General features: G+C 57.3%; 1 protein-coding gene across 1 annotated transcript; it reads right to left on the bottom strand.

The window, feature by feature from the left end:
* Positions 1 to 44: 44 nt before the first annotated feature.
* EXTL1 (exostosin like glycosyltransferase 1) lies at positions 45 to 14,328 on the bottom strand. Its single transcript, XM_008694573.2, has 11 exons — positions 12,852 to 14,328; positions 7,624 to 7,714; positions 7,243 to 7,350; positions 6,064 to 6,183; positions 5,355 to 5,487; positions 5,043 to 5,149; positions 4,161 to 4,250; positions 3,302 to 3,388; positions 2,738 to 2,898; positions 1,529 to 1,700; positions 45 to 1,365 (listed from the first exon to the last, which is right to left on the bottom strand). The coding sequence occupies exons 1-11, from the start codon at positions 13,616 to 13,618 to the stop codon at positions 1,195 to 1,197; spliced, it is 2,007 nt and encodes a 668-aa protein (XP_008692795.2). The 5' UTR covers positions 13,619 to 14,328; the 3' UTR covers positions 45 to 1,194.
* Positions 14,329 to 18,250: the final 3,922 nt, after the last annotated feature.

The following is an 18,250-nucleotide window of genomic DNA, read 5'->3' as shown; positions in this document are numbered from 1 at the left end:
CCCACGCAGCTGCTGTAGGGGTATTTATAGCCCAAGCATGAGGGGGCAAGGACACGCGATTTATTTCGGAAGTGATAATTCCAGTTCCAGGTGGATGAACCCTGGAGAACCCAGCAGCCCTTCCCCCACTCCACTGTCATAGCCAGGGGCTCCAGACAACCCCATCTCCCACCCAGCCCACCTAGAAATGGCTTCTTAGTCCTGAGTATGTGGGCTAAAGGAGTGGGGCTGTTCTTTCAAGTTCCTCCCCCTAGTGTTTAGACCTCAGACTGCACCCTGCCAACACTCCACATCCCCTTGCCCGGTCCCCCCCTGACCGAAGGGGCGTTTAGAACTCCGGTCCCTTTACGGGAAGAGGGAGTGTGGTGCGGCGCTGACATCTAGTGGTCGCGGCCCGAAGTACAGAGCCCTGGGCTGGCACGGACTCCTTGCGATCCTCTTTCTCCTTTGGCCCCATGGCTCGGCTCGCGCGCCAGGTAGGGAAGGAAGTCCTGAAGCTGGCTTCTCCGTGCTTCTTTGTGCGAAGATCGGGCCTGGCAACCCAGGCATCTGCAGGTAGCTGCCTTACTGCCGGACTAGGAACACCGGAGGTTGAGGGAGGATGGAGTTTTGTCTCACTTGGCACACTCTCCACACTCCCAACTACGGCACAGGGCCGGGCACACAGTTGATGTCTTCTGTTTGTCAAATACTTGTGAAGCACCTGCCGAGCCAGAGAGAAGAGGACGTGGCTCTGCCCTCCTGGGGCTTCCAGGCTGGCCCTGGGGCCTGACTGTACCTTGCAAAGCAGCAGGAACAGTGTGGGAAAGATGCAGCTGTGAAAGCGCAGAGGATCTGGGTCAGGGATGGGGGTCAGGCAGGTCCGTGGGGGAGGCGATCTGAAAAACAGGAGAAGTCTGCTCCCGCAGAGAAGCTGAGAAAGGAATTCCAGGCAAAGGATCAGCAACAGGTGAGGGCATAGTCGCAGAGTAAGCGCCGGGCACCTGCGACCTGCCAAGAGCGGCTGGAGTGGAGGGTGGGGCGAGGCCCCGCGCCTCGGGGCACTGGGCTGATTGGCTAATAGGGATCTGACGTGTTGGCTAACTGGCAGCCTTGATTGGGTCTCCAGATGTCCAAAGGGAGGGGGCTGAGCCCTCCCAGCCCCTTCCCTTGCAGTGCCCCCAGGAGCAGGGCTGGGGGCACTGCTGGTCCTTCCTAGGGCTTCTCCAGGCTGCGATACTTCTTGCGCAGCACGGACACCGGGTCCTTGAAGAGCACTGGGTCCAGACGGAGGCGAGAAGAAACCAGGGGCATGGAGCCAAACTCCACCGCCATCTGATTGATGCAGTCCTGGGCCGGCGGCTGCGACTCTGGGCCCCCAGGAGTCTAAGGGGGAGGAGAAATGCGTTGGAGGTCTTCTCTGTCCTTCTGAACCCACCCCCATGCCCCTGAAGCCTGCAGCAAAAAAGGATTGGGGTTAGACAGTGAGAGGGAATCCCTTCCCCAGCCAGCGCCCTCCCCCAGCCGACCCGGCCCCCTGTATCCTCACCAGTGGAGGTCTGGCCTCCAGATGCTGCCTCCCATAGGGCACCTTGATCGGGGGCAGCTTGGTGACTGCTGCTACTAGGAAGTTCATCAGGATGTCCACACAGGTGGGTGCTCCATCTGCCAGGGTTCTCAGAGCCTCGGGCAGGGAGTGGGTGAAGAGGGTGTGGTAATACCTGGGCAAGGGGGATGACAGGGGGAGGCTGCAGCCAGATTCACCCGCCACCCCTTCCTGCCAGGCCCCGTTCTCCTCCCTCCTGACCTCGCTCTCCCTTTGACCTCAAACCCCATGCCTCTTTAGAAACCCCTGCTCCCGTCTCAGCCCTGGCCGCCTCAGAGAGCTTACACCAGAAATACAAACCTCTCTACTGTCCTGTGCTCCGTGGTTCGTCACCAGCAAATGGTGTCCTCCCTGCCCCCTCCCTTACAGCTCCATGAGGCCCCCACTCCTGGGCTCTGCGGTCTGAACTCAGCCAGAATGAGCTGGGGGATCAGCTGGTTCCAAGGCCATTAAACATGGCAGCCAGAAGACCTGCCTCAGGAAGGCTGGGGATTAACCAGATGCTGCTGCTCCGGGTGGGCCTTGCTTCACACCGCCCTCCTACAGAACCACCTAGGCCCACCCTGCAGACCTTAGGGGTATTGACTCTGCTGAGGATTGCCTGCAGAGCTCCTGGGTAAAGGCATTAGAGGTTCCGGGTTCCACATACTTGGTTTAAACACATCTAAGGAACCCCTCTAAAGGGGCCTTCCAGAATTCAGTCCCTACCCCAAAGACAGGTGCTTCAATCGACTTGTGGAAGGCCTGGGACAGTCCCCAGCCCATCGCACACACACTTACAAAGCTTTAGGGCCATTCTCTCGTCACCACCAACGCCAACCCCAAATTCCTGTCCTCTACCTAGCTCTGTTTTAAAATAACACTAGCTACCATTTGTTGACCGATTGTGTGCCAAGGCCTTCATCTGGTTTTCTCATCTGATTATCACATCAGCCCTGTGAGGTGAAAACATTTTCCAGATAAGGAAACTGAGCCTCACAAGAAGTGAGGAGATCTGCCCATCACACAACTGGGATGTGGCAGATCTGGGCCTTGAACCTGGATCTCTGGGCTCTAGGTTGACTGCTGTGTTCCCTCCCACGCCACCCTGCTCATGGTTCAAGAAGGGGGTCTCTGGCCCTCTGCTCCCAGAGCCAGGCCAGCCATCTGTACCTGTGGTAAAAGGCAGCTGATGTGAGAACCATGGAGAACTCGTTGGCCGTCTCCGCAGTGTAGCCCCAGCCACCCCGGGCCTCATCCCAGAAGTGGCTCCATGTCAGGAAGCCCACCATCCGCTCAGGGAAGCTCTGCCACACCACAAAAGCAAAGTCCACCTGGGGAGATATTTAAGTGAGGTATGAGGAGGGACTTCCCGACCAGCGGGAACACCCACAGATAATGGAGGCAAGGCCAGCCTGGCCGAGGGGACTCAGCAGAGAGGAGATGGGAGCATGAAAGTTTCCAGGAGTGCTGGGGTGGGGGTGGGGTTCCCAACAGGGAGCTAGAAACAGTGCTTTTTCAGCTGGGAGCTGGAAACTGTTTTCAAGAGTCTGCCAGAAGCTTCTAGATTGCTAAGGAGGAGGCTGATCGGCTCGCAGGGGTGGTTTCAAAAGCAGGAGCGTGCACCTCTGCCATGGTCATCTGCTCCTCCCTGCTCTGGGAATCTGGGGGGCTGCCCACGGCCCCTCTGGCCCTGTCCCCTCTACACCCTGGGCTCCTCTTGGGCCCCGTCCTCACCTCACTTGTGGTAAGACTGCTGTGCGCGTCGAGGCTGAGGATGGCATCAGTGCTGATGGCTGTGTGCGGCAGGAAGCGGTCGCTGGCCTGTGGTGGGAGGGAGGTGAGGCCAACTCAGCCGTGGGAACCCTCCCCAGGCTCCCACAGGGACTGTCTAAATAGCCGCGACAGGGCGGTGACAACAGCCGGGCTGCCTGGCCCTGGCGCCCAGCACTCACTGCAGCTCTCCGCACCTCCATTTCCCCTTTGGTAAGATGGGCAGATGGTACCTCGAGGCCCTTCTAGTTTCGACGCCTCGGGATTCCTCCTGTCGCATGACATGCTCACCTCAACCCTGGGGGGGGCTGTCAGACATCCTCCCTTTGAAAGCAACAGGTCCAGAGAGATGAAGGGACTTGCCCAGAGCCACACAGCACGCGGGCGGCCCCCACCCTGGGTTCTCAGAAGCCACCCTCCTCCGGCTCAACCTGCTGCCGTCTGTCCTCATTTCCTCAAGACCCCACGTTTCTCCTCTAGCTCATCCAAGGCAGCCAACATACTCCCTCTGCCTGCCCTCATCACGTGAGACCCCAGTTCTCTGGAAGCACAATCGACAAGGGTCAGGGATGGACGAGCATCGTCTCCGTTGGGCTCGCAGCTGAGACCCACGTCAGACAGCCCGCCACCTGCACCGCGCAAGCGAAGCCTGCGTGAGGAAATCTTCAAGTGAGCTGGGAGGAGGGCCCTCCCGACCCGCTGCAGGCCTGCCTGGACTCCAGGTCTGGCTCAGGCCCGGCAAGCGCACCCTGCGTGCGCCTCCCCGGTTCCCAGCATGTGGGGGCTGGAGCCCTGCCTGCCGTGCCCCCACCCCGCTCCTCACCTTCCTCTGCCCGGCCAGGACCGTCAAGGGCACTGCTGTCTTGGGCCACCTGGGTGGGGGTGGCTTCTCACTGCTCCAGAGAACCAAGATCTAGGAGAAAAACGCGGTGTTCCCGCAGTCTGGGAGAGCAGCTCTATTTGTGGGTTTGGGAGAGTTTAGTTGGAGCCAAGGTCCTTTCAGCGCTGCCCTGTTTTTTGCCCCCGGGCTTCAGGAAGGCAGGAGTTCTGGTGACGCGAGGTAGCTACAGATAGCATTAGAGCTGGAGAGCGTTGTGGTGGCCCCTAGCCTGGGCCCCGGCCCCTCACCCCGTCCCCATCTTCTCTCAAAGGCTTTCGTTCTCTTCTGCTCCTTTATCATTCACTGCCCAGCTCAAACGTGCCATCTGTGGAGCTGCTTTTCCTGTCCCCGGATGAGCTGAGGGCTTCCCTTCCCCGTGAGCCCCCTCAAGAGTCTCTGTGGCTTCTCTGGAAGTGAGGTTTGACAACGCGAGCCAGGAAATGCTAACCGAATCTGAATCCGGGGCAGGATCCTTTCCTGCCTTTTCTCTGCTTCCTCCGCATCAAGCCCACAGCCTGGCACTGAGAAAATGACCGATGGGTGAGCCCACGAGTGAGCGCATGTCTGTTTACCTCTCCAGCCGCCCCAAAGGGTACCTGCTTTTTACATGATTTCATCAGTTTTCATGGGGGGGGGGGCAGGGAGGAAAGGAACAAGGACATTGGGACTTAAAGAGGAGGGCAGTGATGGCCCTTGAAAACCCCTCCTGTGCCTCCCCCCCAAAAATGTGTGGTTACACTTGGGGTCTAGATGTCTTCAAGGGTCCTGCCCTTTCCCTTGCCCCCACCCTGGATCCCAGGACCCCAGCTGGCAAGGGGGACAGACCTGGGCACAGTGCTGGGAGCCTGCCACCGCCTGGATGAGCTTCAGCGGGGGCTGGCCTGGGTCCCCCACCCAGATCAGGGCGCTGAACCTGCCCGTAGGCCGAGAGCCTGGGGGAATAAGACAGAGGGTGTCAGGGTGGGAGGGGACTGGACCCCCTGAAGAGTGACCTGAGTGGGGGGCGGGGGACTCCAGGAGCCAGGAGAAATGTTGGAGAATCAGGGAAGGGCCTGGCAGGGCTCTATGGTTGAGGCTGGGACAGACTTGAGAAGAACTGGCAAGGGGACTTCAAGTTGCCCCATCCCCAGGGCATACCCCGTTGTAGGTGGTAGAAGGGGAAGTCCAAGGGGCTTGTGGAAAACGTGGGCAGGGCCAGGAGGGCGCCTGGGGGGCTGTTCCATAAGAGCGATGGGTGAGCGGACGCTCCAAAGATCCGGTCCTGAATTATCTGTGAAATGAGAGAGGGCTGTGCTGAGAAAGTGGCCGGTGTGGTCGTCTGCAGGGTCTGGGGAAGCGCAGACCCGGCGTAGCCCCCCCCCCCCTTCAAGCTCCTGGGAGGGCTGCAGCTGCATCGCTGTCCGGATTGTTCAGAGAAGTCCAGAGTAGGGGGCACTCAGTGATGGTGCCCAGAGGTGGCCGATGATGATGAGCTGGCTGCCTCCTTTTCCTTCCTCACTCATGGCAGACTGGCTAACAATCGTGACATTCTTCCCGGACCCAGAATCTCCTTTAACACAGCACTCCAGGCAGCCACTGCCCATCACCTGGGCTGACATGTTGGCACATGCTTTGAAATCTATTGGCCAGAGCCATCCCTCTACAGATGGGGGAAACTGAGGTCAAGACTGGGGAAGGAACTTGTCCAAGAGCTCAGAGCCAAGTCTCAGATGCATCCTAGAAGCCTCTTCAAGGGGGAAGTCCAAACAGGCGGCAGAAGAGGTATCCAGAGAGAGGGGTGTGGAGAGGGAACAGGGATGAGGCAGGAGCCAAGCACCACGGCCCCCATCATGGAAGTCCCCCTCACCTCCAGAGTGGTATGGATGACCTTCTCCACGGAGGAGAAGTAGGCATCCCATAGAAACTGGGTCTGCTGACGCAGGGCAAGGACCCGCGTGGGGGGCATCTCCTGGAGGGCAGCGAGGACCTGAGGCACAGAGGGAGGAAAGGAAAGCATGGCGCCTTGTCAGGCTCTGACTGACTCTGAGATGGGGCCACCCAGGCTGGAGGTCTGGGAACCAGAAGCCTTCTCCCCAAGGTTTTCCAAGTAAGCTAGCAGCAGCCACCTTTGGCCAAGTCCCAGGTAACAGTAAAGAGTTCAAGCGTCACACAGAGTTGGGCCTAAATGCCACTTAGTAACTGTGTGACTGTGGACAAACGACTCAACCTCTCTGAGTCTGTGTCCTCATCTGTAAAGTGGGGATAATAATAGTACCTGCCTCATAGCGTAGCTGTGGGGATTAAATTAGATAATACAGGGTGCCTGGGTGGCTCAGTCGGTTAAATGGTTAAGCGTCTGCCTTCCTCTCAGGTCATGATCCCAGGGTCCTGGGATTGAGCCCCGCCTCAGGCTCCCTGCTCCCGCTGGGAGTCTGCTTCTCCCCCTCCCCCTGCTCATGGACACATGCGCTCTCTCTCAAATAAATAAAAGAAATCTTGAAAATAAATAAATAAATAAAATAGATAATAAACATTAAGTGCTTAGCATATGGCAGAGACTCAGTGACTGGTAGCTATTATTATTAACTACTCTACCAGTCTCGCTTCTCAGGGGTCTCGAGGCTTATGCAGATTTTTCATAACCAGGCAAAATTAGTTTCATCAGCTGGAAAAATCACTATGCATTTTGCTTTCCCACCCCAGCCTCCATGGAGGCACTCAGATTTTGGATTTTTTGTGGTTTTCCCTTAAATTGGTCGAGTCATGGGTAGGAGTCATGGGAGATTAGCAGGTCTAACTTATCCCATTGTACAGATGGGGAAACTGAGGCTGGAAAAGGCTCAGGACTCACTCTCAGAACCTTCAGGAGTCTCTGCCTCTCTCTGATCCTATGGGAGCCCCAGAGGCTTGGGGCTTGGAGCAAAATCATGAATACACACATACAGGTCATAGGGATGAGGACTGAGATCAGCCTGGGGGCCGAGATCCCGGGCTCCTCCCGTGTCCTGGGTCCAGTCTCCACCCTGTGGGCAGGGCCCTGAGCTACCTGAAACAGGAGCCTCTCGTCAGCTACGATGGCCGCCTTGGTCCAATCGATGACCTCGGAGAAGGGCAGCTCCCACCGAGGGCTGAGAAGCACAGGGATGCAGCCAGCCTGGGGGAAAGCGGAGGCACTGGGGAGCCCACTCTCACCCTACACACACTCCCCCTCCCCCAGTTCCAAATTAGCAGCTGCTTGGGTTGGGGGCAAGGGGTAAAGAGGAGAGAAAGGTGGTTTTTTTGGGCAGTGGGTTTTGCTCTACAGAGGGTGTGGTGAGCGCGGGTGCCCGCAGCTCACTGTCCCTTCCCATCGGCCTAGGCCCGGAGAGCCTGCCAGCTCAGGAGTGTCTGGGGACAGGGCCAGGGGATGCCTAGCTTGGCGCTGTACCTGCAGGGCTTGGAGGAAGTGCAAGGCATCAGGACCGTGGCCAGGGATGAGGCAGAAGGTGGCATTGGGTAGCGTTGCCCCCGGGTGGGTCCTAAGGAGGTACAGGAGGGGGTCCCGCACATATGAGGCCCGAGACAGCTGCCCCTCATCCCACTTGGCTCCCTTGATGACCCCCTAACCCCCCACACCAACACTCCCAACTTCACAATGTGCAAACCCACCATCTGTGCTTCATATGTTAACAAACACTCATGCACGCACACAGCCACACGGAACACTGACACAAACACAAGCTTCACACCCGCCCCTCCCCCATGGTGGGCTGGAGCCCTGGGTTCTAGCTCTGCCTCTGCCCTTGGTGGGCTCAGGCATGTCCCCCTTCTCTTCTCTGGACCTCGGTTTCCTCATTTGCAAAACAGGAGGTGGCGGGACCAGCTGTTTCCAAGGCCTGGTCTGAGGCACAGGTTTGCCCCCCCACTGCTCTGCCACACGCAGATTCTCGGGCGGCCCTCACCTGAGTGGCCTCCCTGCCCTGCCTTCCCCTCATCCCGAGCGCCCAGGCCCATGAAAGTTTCCTCTGTCAGGAGGTGGGCTGGGCCCCCAGCCTGGAACCACACAGGAAGCTGCTGCCCAGAGGCCCTCACATCCAGAGGACAGGCTTCCTCTGTTCCTCCCACTTCTCCCCCAGCCCCAGGGCCACACTCTGTGTGTGTTTGTGGGGGGAGGGGCTTGAGTCACAGACGCCTCGGAGCCACCTCCCTGGGACTGTCCACCCAGGGAAGCAGCGCCCATGACCTAGCTACTGGGAGGTGCAGGGAGGGTGTGGAGGGGGCAGGACTCCTGGGCTCAAACGCCTGCTCAGAGTGGGACTGAGGAATAGGGCCCAGAGGTCCCACGACCCTCCTCAGCTACAGCCTGTCTGGTCTGAGTCTGAACCATTGAACAGATGGGGAGACTGAGTCTCAGAGAGACTCAAGGACTAGCTTAGGGTCTCAGAAAGGGTTAAGGCAGAGCTGGCTTACTCCTGCCCCTGGGTTATTTGAACTACCCCAGGGCTGCGGCTTAGGGGTCTCACAGGGGTTCTGCCTGCTGCCTTGTCTCTACTGCTCAGGTGGCCACCAGGCTTCTGGAAGAAGCCACGAGTTAAACAACGGGACTTTCTCTAACTCTGGTGGCACAGCACCAGCCAGCTACAGCCCTCCTCCCCGCCCCTCCCCCCCAACAAAGCCCTAAGGGACTGAGAAGCCCTAAGTTCAAGGCTTCCGAGAACCCAGAGACAAAGAGCTTTCTGACTAAACTGTACTCGTCAATCCTCACTGACCTCCACTGTTCCTCCTCCGTCTCTCTATCGTCCCTCAGCCTGGAACACCCCTCTCTGCCTTATAGTCCAAGGAATTCCTCCTACTTGATCTTTTTTTAAATATATATTTTTTTGTTTTAAGATTCTATTTATTTGAGAGAGAGAGCGAGAGCGAGAGCAGAAGCAGGGGGAGCAGCAGAGAAGCAGACTGACAGGGAACCCAATGTGGGACCTGGGATCATGACCCTGAGCCGAAGGCAAACGCTTAACCGACTGAGCCACCCAGGTGCCCCTCCTCCTACTCGATCTTAAGGTCTAAGCTCAAACCTCACCTCCTCTGGGAAGCCCTCCTTGATCTTTCCAGAGATGGCTTCCTCCTCTCTGCTCCCACAGTAAGGAGCCACGCTGACCTTCACTGAGCACTATTCTGAGTGCTTTACATGCAGTCACTCACTTCATTCTCACAGCCCTCCCTCAGAGAAGGGAGGTCTGTGCGGTTAGTCCCCTGCTTTCCGGATGAGGGAATGGAGGCCTAGAGAGGCCCTCAGCTCTGAGGGAGAGAAGCCAGCAAGCCAGGCAGCTTGCACAGCATCTCTCTGCTTCACACCGTGGCTCCTACCCAGGGGCTTGCCTGCCTCTCCCACAAGACCAAGCAACTTGAGGGCTGGGGCCCTTCCTTCCTCATCTTAGCGTCCCCAGGGCCGAGTCGAGCCCCCGGCCGAGACTGGGCATGTAATGGTTGCTCAGGCTGTGATAAAGGACGGACCCAGGGCCAGTGGGCCCAATGTCTGAAAGGTCAGTTTCGGCACCAATTCTAGTACTGGGTCTGGCTGACAGTAGCCAGGGGGTAGCCTTGGGAGATGGTGAGATCCCCATCGGTAGAGGTATGTAAGCAGAGCTGTATGAGCCCCTGCCTTTGTGCGTGTGTGCATGCGTGTGTGTGTGTTACGGAGGGGACATCATGGCGACTGCCTGTGAAGTCTGAGGGGTCTGTGACCATATAGGCTGTTTGCCACAGTGCCCAGGGATGGAGTCAATGTGGCTCCACGGGGCTGGACATAGGCAAGTCCACATGTGACTTCTGTGTGCCCTTGGCACTTGGGCCTTTGGGGCCTCTCTGCCATAAATAAATAAATATGTATATATAATATATATTTATATAACCTTTGATAAAGCATGGGTATAAAAACAAAACCACTGGGGTGCCTGGCTGCCTTAGGTGGTGGAGTGTGAAACTCATGGTCACGGGGTTGTGCACATTTTAAGATTACTTAAAAATAAATGAAGACATTAATATTATATATTAGGGGCGCCTGGGTGGCTCAGTCAGTCAAGCGTCTCCCTTCGGCCCAGGTCATGATCTCAGGGTCCTGCGATGGAGCCCTGAGTCCTGCTCAGCAGGGAGTCTGCTTCTCCCTCTCCCTCTGCCCCCCCCCGCCCCCGCTCGTGCTCTCTCTCAAATGAAATCTTTCAAAACATATATATTAAAACATTTTCTTCTACTTAAAAGTATGGTTTTTCCTTCTGATTTTCAAAGAAATGAAAACGTTTTCCTGGGCCCCTGAAAGTACCATGGGACCTAGGCACGGCGCCTCCTATATCATTTTAAAACATGCATTGAATTTATGTAAAAAAAAAAACAAAAACAAACCTAAGTGGGGGAGAGCATAGGTACACGTCGTTTGTGCAGACACAGTACCTCAGAACAGACGGGAGAGAAACTAGAGACGGTGTTTGGCTCCAGGAAGGAAACCTGGGTGGCCAGAGACAGGGGCGGGAGGGAGTTTGACTATATACCCTTTTGTGCCTTTGGAATTTGGTACCCTGTGAATGAATTCCCTATTCATAAAAATAAATAAATAACAATTTAAATGGGTGGAGGCTTCTTCCAAAGCAACAGGAGACTGTTCACCGAGGGTGGAAAAATATAGGCTCTGGAGCCAGAAGTGCAGGGTTGAAGCCCAGCTCCGCGGTCGCCCCATCACCAACTCGAGGGAGGCCATGGCGAATCAAGGAGCTCGTCACCAAAGGGCCTTGGCTGTCTCTCTCCACCTCTCTGAGCCTCAGTTTCCTGTTCCCTGAAGGGTACTTGAGGGTGCCTGACTTGTGCGAAGGGCCCCTTCAGGCCACCTTCCGGGGGCTGCCCTGTGACTGGTGGCCTCCCTCTCTCCCTCTGTCCCTGTCCCATCTGGCTGCTTCAGGCAGCTGCCTGACACCTCAGGGAAACTGAGGCTTAAGCTACTCCAGAGATTACAAGGCCTGTCCCCTGCAGGGGGGCTGAGGCCAAAGACAGAACCTGTGAAATTGCAGAGGACAGTCACAGGCTGCCAGGCATCACACCTCAGAAAGAAATGCATCCACACGCTACTCAGAGGCTGGAAAGCCTTGACCAGTTCTAGCCGACCTGGGATCAAGCAGTCAACCTTCAGTGCATGCAGCTCCCTAACTTTCAGTTTCTCAAAGTTCAGCTTAAAATAGCTTTCAGCTTCACCAGGGCAGTAACTAAAGTCAGCCCAAAGAAGAACCTTCTGTAAGCAAGAATAGCTAAGAGCCTAATCAGAAAGGTCAGGCGGGGCCATGGTGAACCAGAGAACTTGTTCACTGAAGGTGAGCTCCGTCTGAGCTCTGAGCTTCAGGGGCCTGGGGTGGCGGGGGTCCCGATCTTTCTGATCACGGGCGAGGACGTTCTAGGGATGGGTCCGGGCAGAAGGGTCTGGGGGCTGACGAGGCAACTGCATTCCTACCTCTGGCTGTGGGGCTCCCTGGTGACTGCCTTGAGGAGGCAGAGGGATTGCATTCCCAGGAGAGCCCTCTGGCTGAGAGAAGCCCCTGAGAAGCAGAGGCAAAAAGGGAGCTTGGCCACGTGAAGAATCCCCAGTGGGGAGTGGAGCTGAGAATAGCCCATGTTGTTCTAGGAGAGAACAGCGGGCTACCTGAGGGGCGGAGCAAGGGAAGGACACCAGAGTGACAGGTTCCAACTCAGGTCTGCCCCAGAGAGGGAGGAGGAACCCTGTGCCGCTCGGGCCCTGGACGGCCGCAAAAAAACTTGAGTTCCTGCCTGCCCAACCAGCCTCTGGACACCTCCGGCCTCACGGGGGTGCAGGGGGATCAGGGTACTTAGGGATTAACTGCTTTTTCACTTGAGGTGTGTCTGTCACTCCAACTAGCCCAGGAGGGGAGTTTCTGAACAACTCTCCGTGTCCCATAGGCCACCATGCCCCTCACATGTCTCCAAGGCGGTTGGGTTGCACTGGCTGGAAGTTCTTCTGTAGGTCTGACCTCATTCATACTTGCTGTTTCCTTAAGAGATTAATCCCCCAACTGAGACACAAGGGCAGCTTCCATCTGTGACCAGTTCTCAAGCTCCGTAGCTCTCAGGTATGTGATGGCTTGATCATACACTCTTGGTTAAAACACAGAATTCTAATGCTGCAGGCTTTGGAAACAGGCAACTCTGCATTTCAACACTGGCTGTGCTCTCTGTCTGGATGGCCTCAGACAAGTTACTTAACCTCTCTGAGCTTAGCATCTGGTACACAAACAAATGATAGCAGTTGTATTATTTTATTATAACCATTATTTATAATTTAGCACAGAGTGAACACAATAGACATATACGTTAAAATATTAGGAAAGGAGGAACTGGAATAAGAGAAAAAGAGTAAGTGGGAGTGAGTCGTATTTTTGTTTTTACAGATCCCCCAGGAAGAACTCCAAAACCGACTTTGCACACCCCGTGTGGCAAAGTACCATCTTGGCGGAGGGGGGGGGCGGTTCTCACTGTCTAATTTGAGCAGCAGGAGGCCAGAGTTTGCCAGGCCTAGCTGGTTCTCCGGTCCCATCTCAATTCCGCCCTCCACCTTGGCCTCTGGGCTCACTCCATTGCAGATCCCTCCCACCCAGCCCCCGAGGGTAAAGGTCCACTTACTGCTCGGGTCCACGGTCCTGCTCACAGCGCCCATCCCAGGGGCAGGCAGACGAGTCAGCGCCTGCTGTGCGCCACCCGCCCCTCTCCTCTGCCAGGGCTAGCAGGGGCACCCCAGGGTGGGGGCTGTGCTGTCCCAGCTGGCCAGGTGCCCCACCTCGCAATGGGTGGGCTTCAGGAAGAAGCGGGAGGGCCACGTCAAAGCCAGGCCGGAAGGTGTCCACCGTGGGGCCGGCCTTGGCCACCATCGCCTGTCCCAGCTGGAAGGTCTGGGGGCAGAAGGCTGGGTGGAGACTGAGGACCAGATGGTTCCTTCCCCCATTCCATTGCGGGGGCACCGGGCTGCACTCTCCAGCGGGGGCTTCCAGGCGGAGGAGGAGGCAGGCCTCATCAGGGCTGATGGAGTGGTAGCGGGAGCTCTCAATGGAAGCCAGGATCCCGCGGTGAGAGTCAGAGATCGGTCCAGCCACCGGGTGCACGAACACCTTGAGACGACCACCCCTGCACTTGGAGACATCAAAGCAAGATCCCCAGTCGCAGCTGCCACCACGGGGGCCTCGAGGAGGTTGAGGGTCATCTTCTGGGAGCTCCCCAGGCTGGGAGAAACGCGGCAGGAGCTCCGCATCCAGCCAGCGGGGCCAGCCTTGGGGGGCACCTGCCCAGGGTCTGGCAGGCACTGCCAGGCGGAGAAGGGGGAAGACTCTCAGAAGGACGAGGAGCCAAGAGGCCGACAGTGCCAGCCAGAGGGACTTTCTTCTCCACGACTGCATGTGGCCACCCGCAGCCGGGGCTGGGGGAAGCAGGAGGGGCAAGGCCTTGACGGTGAGTCGCTGGAGCTGGAATCAGCCTTCTAGTTCAGCCCCTTCATTATACAGATGGGAAGACTGAGGCCCATGGAGAACAGGCTGCCTGGGTAAGGTCAAACCTCAAGTCACCAGCCAGGCACCAGGAGGCCAGGTAGGAGCCAGCTTTGTGGCCTTGCCTTCTTGCAGTCAGGAATCTGCTTCCTTGGCCTTTGGACAACCAAGCCAGGCTTTGCCCCCCCCAGCAGCGCCCCCTGCCCCTGGGCACTGCTCAGGCTGATGCAATCCCCTGACCACACTGCAAGGCCACGTCCTTCTGCCCTCCTGGCTGCACCCCCTGACCTTGGCCTCCGCGGAGAGGTGGGCAGTCTGCCAGGCCATGGGGGACCTGTCAGGGCTCTCACAGGAGGTGGCTTGGCCAGGGTGCGGGGCTGGACAGAAGCGGGGCTGACCTCCCCAATCCTCCCCTTGCCTGAGCAGCCCCCTAGTAGCCCCGGCCGCCCCTGTGCCCACTGGCAGGCACTCCTGGGCTGTGGGGCCCTGCGGCTGGAGCTAAAATTAGACCCCGCCCCCCATAGGGACTATCAGGGTTAGCTGAGGTCAAGGCCTGGGTGCAGCCGGAGCCCCCTGCCTGGGGGGACTGGGAGAGCTCCATGTCCTAGTCCTCTCCCACCGTGCCGCTGTACCCGGGCTCAGGCAGCTCGGCCCCTCTTCCCCCACCCCTAGCAGCTGGTCCTGCACCCTCTGACTTGGGGCTATCACGGTGCAGACGCCGGGGGACCCTGTCCCAAGCCCCTGTCCCATGTCCCCCGAGCCCTGCCGGCGTCTTCTCCCCCTCCTTCTCAGGGCAGCGTCTGGCCGGCCTGGATCTCTTTCCCAGCCTGGCTCCTCCCCTGGCAGCCCTGATTCGCTCCTGCCTGGGAGGCAGGGTCTCCACTTAACCCCTTCCAAACCAGTTTCCTCGATGGGCGATAATCCTCGCCAGCAGGACCCACACCTCACAGATGCCTCGAGTTATCACAGCCCAAACCTCAGAATTCACACAGCAACCCTCCAAGACAGAGGTTTAGCCCTGTCATTTTTCACAGGTGAGAGAAGTGAAGCTCAGAGAGGGCTGGTATCTTCCTAGGATGACTAAGATGTGGTGGGGCAAGGACTTGAACCCTGAACTCCTGACCCTCCTCCTTAGAGCTTCCCACTGGTCACCCCAGCTGGGGGTCCGAGTGTGGGGAGTCTATCAGTCAGCAGATGAGAAAGTCCACAGATGAGAAGAGTGAGGTGTGAAGTGAGGGGAGGGGTAGGTGGGGGCGGGATGGGGTGGGTGGTATTGGGTAAGATGCTCTCAACTATTCCCAGGATCAGCCCCTCCTCCTTCAGCACCCCCCCCCCATCTCATCCAGCTGCAACCTTTTCAGGCCCACACCTGGCACCTCTCACTCAGGTGCCCAGGTCTGCCCTCGTCTGGAGCTCCGGAGGGAAGGTCTCGATGCTCGTCCTCCAGTCCTTATGGTAAGTTCTGGCTGACGTTGAACTTGGCTATCCATTAGTCCATGGCCATTGAGGGGTTCCCCTGCTCACTTCCTTGGTCTGTGCTCTGAGAGGGGGCTCAGGAATGGGTGATGTCACGCACTGAAGCATCGCTGAGGTGAAGAGGGAGACACAGACCCTGGCTGCCAGGAGCCCCAGTCTGATGAGGGAGGTCACATGGAACCAGCCGACCTAGAGGGAACTCTGCCTCCACCTCTTAACAGCTGGATGATGTGGCGCCTCTGTCCCCTCATCTCTAGAGGGAAGTAAAGATCTTCACCGTGAGGTGGTTGCCAGGTTAAATCCAGGCCTATCCCATGGGGTCCCTCAACAAGTGGCAACCTCCTTTCCTTGCTTGCCTTCCCCTGATCTCAGAGGGCCACTGATCTGACCAGGGAGAATGTTTTGCCCTCCACGGGAATGTTTTGCCATCCATGGGCAGCAGGTCTGAGGGAAGAGCACAGTTCATTCACCCAACGTCCTCAAAATGGCCAGCACAGGGGAAACCTGGCCTCTTTGCCTACAGGGTCCATCACTGAGTGATGGACTGACTTTCCCTGCACGCATCAGGCTTTCCTGAGGGGAGAGAGGCCTTCACACTTGCTGTTTGCTACTCCCGCCATTCACCTTGCTCAGCTAACGCCACCTCATCTGACAGGAATCAGCGAAAGTCTCTCCTCCTACAGGAAGCCTCTCTGACTCTCCTCGGGCTGGGTCTGGGCCCTCCTCTAGGTTCTCATGCCGCTTCTTCATCCTTCTATCCCCGTACTCATTCATTCGTTCATTCATTCATTCAACAAGTACTTATTAAGTACTAAATGTGGGCCAGGTTTTGCGCCAGGCCCTAGAGATACCACATGAACAGTAACAGCTAACATCCGTATTACACTTACTATGTTCCACACGCAACTCCAAGTGCGAGTGTATTAGCTCACTGAATCCTCTCCTAGGGGGACTCTGAGGACGGTACTGTTATTATCCCCATCTTATAGATGGGAAAATAGAGGCCTGCCTAGGCACCTTAAGTAAGTTGCCTAAATTCCCACATGTTAGCCAGGATTAGGACCCAGGCAATCCATTCCTTCAGCCATCACACCATCCTGTCTCCTGAGTGAGACAGGTACACCCATTCTTGCAGAAGGCACCGGCCCTGAGGAACACCAGGATCCAGGCACTTACAGGGAGGGGGGGAGGGGTCACCCGAGTACACCGAGGTGCTGCTTAACGCAGGGGGCCAGAGACGTCATCTGAGGCAGTGACACCTGCCCTAACACTTGAAGGACACAGAACGTTCTTTAGAAAAACCACTGTGGCTGCCTAGGTGGGAGCAGACAGGAAATGGCAGGAGTGGAGGCAGGGACAGCTTTTTTTTAATGACTCTGTCGCCCCCACAAGTCATTCATTCCCTCATTCCACAGCTCTCCTTCATGAGCCCGTACTGTGGGCTCTCAGGGCAGGGGACAAAGCAGACAAAACCTTGCCCTCATGGAGTTCACGTTCCAGGGAGGGGAGATGGGCAACGAGCAAAACATAAATAAAATATCCCGTGTCTTCTGGGAAGAAAGGCTATGGAGAAGGGGAGGAGCTGCTGTGTTAAATGGGAAATGGGACGGGTGGGGAGGGGGGCACTGAGAAGCTGACGTTGGAGGTGAGGGAGTGCGGGGTGTGTGTGCAAGGTCAGGTCACTCCAGCAGGCGGGAGAGAAGCCAGGGCACAGGTTTGGGGGGGCGGGGAACGTGGACGTGCGACATGAGAGGCACGATCTTACTTGGTTTTGAGGCGCTACTCGGACTCCAGGGAAGAAGTTGCCACGGGGCGGGGACAGAAGCACAGAAGCGGGGAGCCTTGTCAGCCTGGGGGAACCACGCCAAGACTGAGTGGGGAGCCGATGTGGGGGAGAAGGTCAGGGGTCCAGTTCTGAGGCTAGGAATTTTCTCATTCATCCTTCTCATCCCAGCACAAGGGTAATAAATGGCCAACAAATACTTGTCGAATGAACGAATGAACGGACAGGTGGACAAAGCTGGGAGGGCTAGGAGGCCAAGGCCAGCTGGTGAGGGGCTTGGTAGGGGACTCCTGCTGCCCCAGCCCTGGGCACCCTGGCTGGCTCCTGCCCATGTGCACACACACAAGCCAGCTCCTACCTTCAGACCTGCGGGGGAGGCCCTCAGGCTGGCTGGGCCCTGGGCTTGTGTGGCCCACGATTCACATGGTTGCCCTGCGGCTTGGATGGAGGAAGAGAAGGCAGGGATCCTGGCAGGCAGGACTGAGCTGGGCTCGTTCTAAAAATACATCACTGGGCTCTGCCAAAAGCTCTGGGGCCTCCGTCGAGCTCTTCAGGGCTCATCGAAGCCACCAGGAGTTCCGTGCTATGCCTGGGTTGGGATCAATGGCCCAGTAGCCCACACTTTGGGGAGAGGGGGGTGAGACAGGGCAGGAAGGAAAGGACAGCAGGGAGGAGGAGGAGGAAAAGGAGAAGGCCTTGGCTCTGGTTCAGCATGGGGAGGCTTCTGGGACAAGGCAGCACTCTTGTTTCCCGCAGGGCAGGGTTGAAGCAGACCTTGAGCGGATTGGAGACCAGGAGGTGCTCTGGATGGCCTCCTGGAGCTGGAGCACTGCAGTGTTTGCTTCGGGGCTACGGTGTGTCACGCTGCCAGGGGCACTGCCTGAACAAGGGCGTGCTCCCTGCCTGAGGTGCCAGGTATCATGGTGGCCAAGTGCCCAGGCAGAAAATGGGGGCTAACACCACTGTGTGTGATCTGAAGTATTCCCTCTTTGCACCCTGGTTCTGCCTCCCTCCTGCCTTTCCTTCTCTGGGATGGGCCTGAAATTTCCAGAAGGAATCTATCTAGACTTCTAAGAGAAAGGGGCCTGGAGCATTAGTTCAGGTGCTCTTAACAAGCTGTGTGTTCCTGGGCAAGTTACTTCACCTCTCTGTGCTGCTGTTTCCCCCTCTATAAAATGCTGGTAATAGCACGTTCTTCTAAGGCTTTCTGGGAAGAGAATTCAATGAGATAATGAATGGACAGCCTTCAACACACCATCCTTGGCACAAGGTCGGCACCTAACGAA

Source organism: Ursus maritimus, unplaced genomic scaffold (genome assembly GCF_017311325.1).
Source record: "Ursus maritimus isolate PB19 unplaced genomic scaffold, ASM1731132v1 scaffold_32, whole genome shotgun sequence".
Taxonomy (NCBI): domain Eukaryota; kingdom Metazoa; phylum Chordata; class Mammalia; order Carnivora; family Ursidae; genus Ursus; species Ursus maritimus.
This window is presented reverse-complemented; position numbering and strand designations above follow the sequence as displayed.

Coding starts and splice junctions, on each gene's coding strand:
- EXTL1 (XM_008694573.2), bottom strand. CDS start 13,618: ATGCAGTCGTGGAGAAGAAAGTCCCTCTGGCTGGCACTGTCGGCCTCT. Junction 6,184..7,242: donor ACGAGAGGCTCCTGTTTCAG/GTAGCTCAGGGC, acceptor TCTGTGCCTCAG/GTCCTCGCTGCCCTCCAGGA. Junction 3,389..4,160: donor TCCTGGCCGGGCAGAGGAAG/GTGAGGAGCGGG, acceptor CTCCCACCACAG/GCCAGCGACCGCTTCCTGCC.